Below are 8,018 nucleotides of genomic sequence, written 5' to 3'. Positions count from 1 at the left end.
AGAGATGTTAGGGGTAGGTTCTTTACTCAGTGAGTCGTGAGTTCATGGAATGCCCTGCCAGTAGCAGTGGTGGACTCTCCCTCATTATGGGCATTTAAGCGGGCATTGGATAGGCATATGGAGGATAGTGGGCTAGTGTAGGTTAGGTGGGCTTGGATCGGCGCAACATCGAGGGCCGAAGGGCCTGTACTGCGCTGTATTCTTCTATGTTCTATGTTCTATGTATACACTATCATCTGTGAGGAAACGTTGCCCCTCTGGTCTCTTAAATCTTTTCCCTCACACCCTAGTTTTGAACTCCCTGCCTTGGGGAAAAGACGTTTGCCATGATTTTATAAACCTCCATAAGGTCTCAGCCTCCTACGCTCCAGGGGAAAGAAAATCCCAGACTATCCTTATAACTCAAACCTTCAGTCTAACTGAATCCCCGGTGCAGAATGAGGACATTCAACTCATTGAGTCTGCATTGACCCTCCAAAGAGCATCCCACCCAGATCCCCACTCTATCTCCGTAACCCATTTATCGTGACCAATCCACCTAACCTGCACATCTTTGGACTGTGTGAGGAAACCGGAGCACCCGGAGGAAACCCACGCAGACACGGACAGAACCTGCAAATTCCACACAGTCGCCCGAGGCTGGAATCAAAGCCAGGTCCCTGCCGCTGTGAGGCAGTAGCGCTAACCACTGAGACACCGGTAAAACTTTCTAGCACAAATTCCAGTTTAATAACACCATGTAAAAGTTTCAGATATTTGCATGAAGTATACATATTTGACCGCCATGTACAATTAATGAAGTTATCTCCTGAATAAAAAGTATTCCGGTAGATTCGAGTGGCACAGACTATCTCCTGTTTCTAAAGTTACATGGATATTGCTGTTGGGGTCATTTAAATCTCCTTTACCATACACCTATTACTAGTGTGTGTTGTCTCTTTCACCAAATGAATCATACACAAAAAAAAATCGTGCTTTCTAGCAATTTAAAAACTGGTACCGTTAAACTTACAGTGAACGAAGGTAAGAACAACGAATGAGTGAAATAAGGTGGGAACCGACAACATTTCATCTTCTGTATTAGCTTTTCCCATGTTGGCACCCGTCTTCTATTTACATGTATATTACTATAGGAGCGACAGTCGTATTGTGTGCGCCTACCTTCAATAGAGCATAGATACCTTCTTCCAGGTCCCGCAATTTGTCATACACCCTGTCTGAGGTTCGGAAAGCCCTGCTGTTCTGAACGGAATCGAACCAGGATCGAATGAGAAGCAGCGAGTACAGTAACAGCTCCTTATCCTGTGAGAGAATGGGAACAAGAGTTTTTGTTCCAATCACGTCGATACCGCTTTGTTTCTAACTTTGAACTTTGAAGCAAGAATTCAGTGGAAAATCTAAATTCCGTTACCATTTGGTTTTGACTATGTGTGGGGGCCGGTTAAGTAGTGGCTTAAACTGTGCAGTCACCAGGATCATAAACTGCCATTGCTGCACCAGACACATATTCCCCTCTTTCCTTTGTCAGCATTCCACAGGAACTTTAACCTCCGGGACATCGTTTTCCACTCCTCATCCACTCTCAACAGCTCCCCACACTCCCATGGCGCCTTCCCACGCAATCACAGAAGGCGTAACTATTCCTCCCCTCCTCACTGTCCAAGGGCCCAAACACTTCCTCCAGATGAAGCAGCGATTCACTTGCACTTCATTCAATCTAGTCTGCTGTATTCGCTGCTCTCAATGTGATCTCCTCTACACCGGGCGAATGCAACGCAGACTGGGCAATCACTTTGCAGAGCACCTGCCTTCTTTCTACAAATATGACTCCGGAATTGTCTGCCACTTTAACACGCCCACTATATTCCCTGGTCAACATCTGTGCCTTGGGCCTGCTGTAGAACTCCGGCTAGAATCCGTGCAATCTGGAAGAGCAGCTTTTCCTTTTCCGCTTGGGGACCCTGCAGCCTTCAAGACTCAATATCCAGTTCAATAATTTTAAGCCTGAACACCTTCTTCCATGTCCTTCCCCTGCCCCGCACACCTGGTCTTGTAATCACATAAGGTTTTCTTTTTCTCTACAACCAATCCATTTTCAGCGACTAATGGTGTCTATTAGCAAATTTCCTTTCTTCCGGCTCACCATTATCCATTCCTTTGTTGTAATCTCTCTCATCTCAATCTCCGCATATCATTTACTTCTTCCACCCGCACACCTCCATCCCTCTCCCACCTCCAATCCCATCCTATCCTCAGCACGTACACTAACCCTTTCCTAGCTACAATCAGAACTCGTAGAAGGGTCACTGGACCCCCAAAAATGTTATTCCAGCTTCCTCTCCACCAGATGCTCCAGCAAGTTCTGTTTTTGCTTCGCATGTAGTAAGGTGACATATTGTATTGAGGACAATTACTGTTTACCTTTGTTCAAGTGACAGAAGTCTTTGGCAAAGTATAGTGTTAAAAGTAAAGGGATGAATGGTGTTTGTATGTGTTTGTTTTCATTACCGATCGTTGCTGGGCATCCTCCTTGCCCGTTGGTGCTGGGATGGTTTCAGACTGGCAGAAAGCAGAGGGTGAACTCTTGTGAGAGTGGCGCTGCTCTTCCGGGATATATTTTCGTTCCTGTAGAAGAGGCAAATGAGACGCATGTCAGTGGTTGGTTTCTATAACAAGCTAATTGCTGCGGCTAATGATGCTTTAGCATAGGGATCGCTACGTACAAAATCCTTGCAGGTTTCCGCGGCAACGAGATGTAGATGCTGTGCCCTGTGCACAGCTTTGGCGAAAAGTTCAGACAGAGGCAGCAAAGGGTACGCTTCCAGATCTCTGGGGTACAGCATGGAAACCCACATCAGGGCCAAGGCAACGGAACACAGTGACAAACCTAGTGAGGAGGGGGAATAAAATAACAGTGCTAACTAAACTGAACATGACCTTTCGCGAGAAATACAGTGGAGAAACACATCAAAATAATCCGCACGAAGTCAAAGAAATGCGAAGAGTTACCAGAGAAAGCACGAGGTTACCTCACTGATTTTACTCCTTGTGTCTGAAATGGTTGGTTATGGGTTCAAGTCCCCTTCCTGAGGGGTCTTGTGGCACAATGGTGGTGTCCCTAATCCTGGGCTGGAGGGCTGGCTTCAAGTCCCACCTGCTTCCGAGGCAGGCCGTAACATGTCTAAATAGGTTGATTAAAAATAGCCACCCTATATTGTAAAGCTATTGTGTGACTTTGAGAAGGAAGGCACAAGGATTCCACTGCAAGCTTTGGTGTGGTTTAAAGTTGTTCACCAAGGAACTTATTCAATAAAATAGGAGCCTAATCCTGCTAACACAACAATGGATAGCTTAAAAATAATTTCCAGCAATGTTCAAGATTTTGATGGGCCCACACGTCTACATTGTCGAATGCTGTATTATCAACAAGTTGACTGGAAATTGATGGAAAGTAAATAATCAAGCAATAGTTTGGTGCGACTGGCATAGGAATAAAAATTGAAACACAACAGATACAGTTAAAACTTGGCAAGGTCATTGGAAGAGAAACTTGCGGAAGATGACAAAAAGACTCAATAGAAACTTTCTGTTAAAAGGATTTAAATCCCAAATCAAGCAGAAACAAGATAAACCAGGAGATATTACCTGAAGCCATCCTATCAATTTCCCTGTAAGTAACGAAAAAGATGCAAGAAACTATAGGCAAGCTTGGTTTGGACAATTGTAACATTGCCTTCTATCGTCAACATATATATCATATGAAATCCATGCATAAATTGAAATTTAGGCAAAAAAACAAAATGTTTTGAAACATAATGCATTTTTTTAAATGATTATGGAACTTTGGACTATGCACTTCCTAAACATGTTATTAGTAACACGACCCCTAATTTGTTTGTGTGTTCACGTCACTGTCATCTACCATCCACTAAATAAGTGAAAACATTGCACTTTAGTTCTGGTAACCTGAACTGATGACAGTAAGAAAAACACAAATCAGCATGTTTTTATTAAGTGATGTGACATGACCAGTGTTTCAACTGTGTTTCATATTGACCTGTAGAACAAAAACCCTCACATACTAATTGGTAAATATGTCAATGGTATACATTTCACAGGGTGAGAAATGAATAAGGCATCAATACTGAGCTGAGCTGGGTTGTGCATATGAAGTTTCAACAGCATCTTACTGCTTTGACATTTCCAATCAACCTACATAAAGAACATAACAATCAGAAATAGATGTACAACATGTACTCTTATCACCTTTGCATAAAGATATTTATAAAAACAAATTCACTGGAAGTTTGGACCACGTAGTGGGGCTGTATCTCTCACAACCATTTTGTGCCAAATCTTTTATCCCTTTTTGTAACCATTACCTGCACCAGTTCCTTTAAAAGAAAGTCAACATAACGATGTGTTGTTAAGACAACTCCACACCAGGCATCATGGACATGTTCAGTGCACGAAGTATTTTCTGCTTTAGACATTTAAAAAGTTATATTTTTAATGAACATTGTTTGAAAATCACCATGTATTTTCTGAACCATGACAGATGGAATTATTCTTAGTGTATTTTTGTAGTCCTATTTATCCCAACACCAGAAGTTACAATATAAGAGTGTTAGAACATAATATGATCTTTGGCAAAGAGGCTGTCTTATTCTCAAAAACAGAAATTGCTGGAAAAACTTAGCAGGTCTGGCACCATCTGTGGAGAAAAAATCAGAGTTAATATTTTGGGTCAAGTAATCCTTCCACAGATGCTGCTAGCTGAGCTTTTCCAGAAATTTCTGGTTTTGTTTCTGATTTACAGCATGTGCAGTTCTTTTGGTTTTTATCCCGTTCTCACCTTTGTTGCTGAGGTCTGAGCATTTTAAGTGTGCCTGTTTTATAACAACACTCTGGCTCCACCCAGGCATTTAAACATTATATGATCATATAACAACTCTATGTTAAGAAAAAAAAAGTTCTCATCAGTCACCTAAAAGATGCAGCGGAGACAATTTAATCTGTGCATGAAGTGAAGTCTATAAAGAGAGATCTGTTAACTATATTTCCATGCAGATCAGACTTGGTTCAAGTTGTGTTATATAGCTAGTCTCTCCTGACTGCAAACTACATTCAGCAGACCCTGGTCTTACTTTTGCATTAATTTTAGCAATTGAATTCTGGTGAGCAAGTCTATTTTCAACTGATGTTTGGTGTCTCTTTATACAACATTATAATGCATGGGAAAAACTGGACAAAAACTGGCCAAGACAAAAACTGGATACTTTTGGAGTCAGATATCAAATTGAATGTAGAACACCAAATTCACCATGTAAATTTGTCTTTAATCTACAAGAAAATAACTCTTCAGAAGGTTCACACTCACACAGACTTTTCTCAGTATTGTATTTTTATGTAGTTCTTTGGAGAAATCTTTCATTACATTCGTGTTTTGCAGCTCTAATTGAAAACTGCGGTTACTAGTGAGTGGAAAATTAATACAAACTTTTAATACTACAAAATGTACATGAAATGAATGAAGTGATAGTTATTGTTGCATAATTTAAGAAATATAATGCAAAGGGAAACTAAAATTAATAAATTCCTAATAATGTCATGATTCTGTCTGCGTTAGCATCAGTAGTTTACCATGATTAACATGATGCGGAGGTACTGGTGTTGGAGTGGGGTGGACAAGGTCAGAAATCACAAGACACCCAGGTTGTAGTCCAACAGGTTTATTTGAAATCACAAGCTTTTAGAGCGCTAACCCTTTATCAGGTGAATGTCTGAAAGCTTGTGATTTCAAATAAACTTGTTGGACTATAATCTGGTGTTGTGTGACCTCTGACCATGATTAACATGAGCATTAAATTATTCAAATTTAATACATGGATGGGCAATGAGTAACATTTACCCTGATCAATTCATTAGTTAGGAAGGAAAATGAGGTGGGTATCAGAGTTGACCATTAGACTAGAAGCAGGGTTAAATACATAGTCTGTCCAGCTTGCCATTAAATATGATTATGGCTGATCTTCTGACTCAACTCCACATTCACTCACACATCCCTTAGAAAAGATATCTGTGTGAGCCCTTAAAGTATTCAATAATAAAACATTCACAACTTTCTGGGGTAGAGAATTCCAAAGATTCACAGCAGTTTGAGTGAAGAACTTCATCTTCAGTTTAGTCTGAGACTGTGTCCCAATGTTTTAGATTCCCAGGCAAGGGAAGTATTCCTTTCATTGTGTTTCCTGCTAAAAATCTTGCATTTTTCAATGAGATACTTTTGACTTCCAAATACCATAGGATATAGGAGCACAATTATGCCATTCAGCCCATCAAATCTGCTCTGTATTCAATCATGACTGATATATTTCTCAACTCCATTCTCCTGCCTTCTCCCCATAACCGTTGATCCCCTTACTAATCAAGAACCTACCCATCTCTATCTCAGATACACTACATGACTTGGTTTCCACAGGCCTCTGTGGCAATGAATTCCACAGAGTCACTCTACTCTAGCTGAAGAAATCCCTCCTCATCCCAGTTCTAAAAGGCTGTCCCTTCAACCTGAAGCTGTGCTCTCAGGACCTAGTCTCTCCCATTAGTGGAAAGATGTTCTTCACATCCACTCTGTTTAGGCCTCTTGGTAGCCAAAAGGCTTCAATTAGATGCTCCCCCTCACCCATTCTTCTAAACTCCATCGAGTACAAACCCAAAGTTCTCAACTGCTTGTCATATGACAAATCCTTCATCCCCGGGACCATTCTTATAAACCTCTGCTGAACACTCTCCAACATTAGCACATCTTTCCTTAGATACAAGACCTAAAACTGCTCATAATATTCCAAATACTGTCTGACTTGAGCCCTTTACAGCTTCAACAGTACATTCCTACTTTTTGTTTTCTAGCATTTTCCTTCCTAACCGCCAACTGAACCTTAAGAGAATCCTGAACTAGGACTCCCAAGTCCCCTTGTGCTTCAGATTTCAGAAGCCTTTCCCCATTTAGTAAATAGTCTACGCCTCTATTCTTCCTTACAAAATGTATAACTTCACACTTTCCCACATTATATTCTGTCACTTCTTTGCCCACTCACCTCGCATGTCAAAGTCCTTCCACAGCCTCCCCACTTCCTTAACATGACCTGTCCTTCCATCTATGTTTCTATAATGTACAACAGTGCTCTCAGTTCCTTTGTCCAGATGCTTAATATATAATGTGTTGTCCCAACACTGAACCCTGCAGAACTCCAGTCACCATCTGCCATCCACTTTACACTCTGCCTTTTGCCAGTCAGCCAATCCTCTATCCAGGCCAGTACCTTGCCTCTATTAAAATGGGCTCTTAGCTTAAATAGCAGCTTTCTGTGCAGCACCTTATCAAAAACTTTCTGGAAATCCAAATAGATCATATTCACTGGTTCTCCTTTGTCCAACTTGCTTAAAGAATTCTAGCACATTTAAACCATAGAACATAGAACATTACAACGCAGTACAGGCCCTTCGGCCCTCGATGTTGCGCCGCCCTGTGGAACCAATCTGAAGCCTATCTAACCTACACTATTCTATTCTCGTCCATATACCTATCCAATGACCATTTAAATGCCATTAAAGTTGGTAAGTCTACTACTGTTGCAGGCACCATCTCACCTTGATGAAGCCATGCTGACTTCACCCCATTTTACCATGCACTTCCACATATTCCCCAATCTCATCCTTAATAATGGTCTCTAAACTCTTACCAACAACTAACAGGCCTACAGATTCCTGTCTTCTGTCTCTCTCCTTTCTCAAACAGGGGTGTTACATTAACTATTTTCCAATCCTGTGTGAATCTCCCTGACTCCAGTGATTCCTGAAAAATCATTACCAATGCCTCTACAATCTTCTTAGCTATCCCCTTCAGAACTCTGGGGTATTTTCCAACAGGTACAGATGATTTATTCGACTTCAGACTTTTCAGCTTCCCAAGCACCTTTTCCCTAGTGATGGCCACTACACTCACCTCTGTCCCC

General features: G+C 41.3%; 1 protein-coding gene across 1 annotated transcript in view; it reads right to left on the bottom strand.

The window, feature by feature from the left end:
• The window catches only part of LOC122539993 (somatotropin), a 6,991-nt gene extending 3,281 nt beyond the window's left edge, over positions 1-3,710 (bottom strand). Inside the window, exons 1-4 of the mRNA XM_043675258.1 lie at positions 3,646-3,710; positions 2,724-2,887; positions 2,509-2,625; positions 1,162-1,302 (exon numbers count right to left, since the gene is read on the bottom strand). Coding sequence (XP_043531193.1) covers positions 1,162-1,302; positions 2,509-2,625; positions 2,724-2,887; positions 3,646-3,655 — 432 coding nt within the window. The 5' untranslated portion in view covers positions 3,656-3,710. The remainder of the gene's footprint in view (positions 1-1,161; positions 1,303-2,508; positions 2,626-2,723; positions 2,888-3,645) is intronic.
• Between the last annotated feature and the right edge of the window lie 4,308 nt (positions 3,711-8,018).

Source organism: Chiloscyllium plagiosum, chromosome 33, assembly GCF_004010195.1.
Source record: "Chiloscyllium plagiosum isolate BGI_BamShark_2017 chromosome 33, ASM401019v2, whole genome shotgun sequence".
NCBI lineage: Eukaryota > Metazoa > Chordata > Chondrichthyes > Orectolobiformes > Hemiscylliidae > Chiloscyllium > Chiloscyllium plagiosum.
This window is presented reverse-complemented; position numbering and strand designations above follow the sequence as displayed.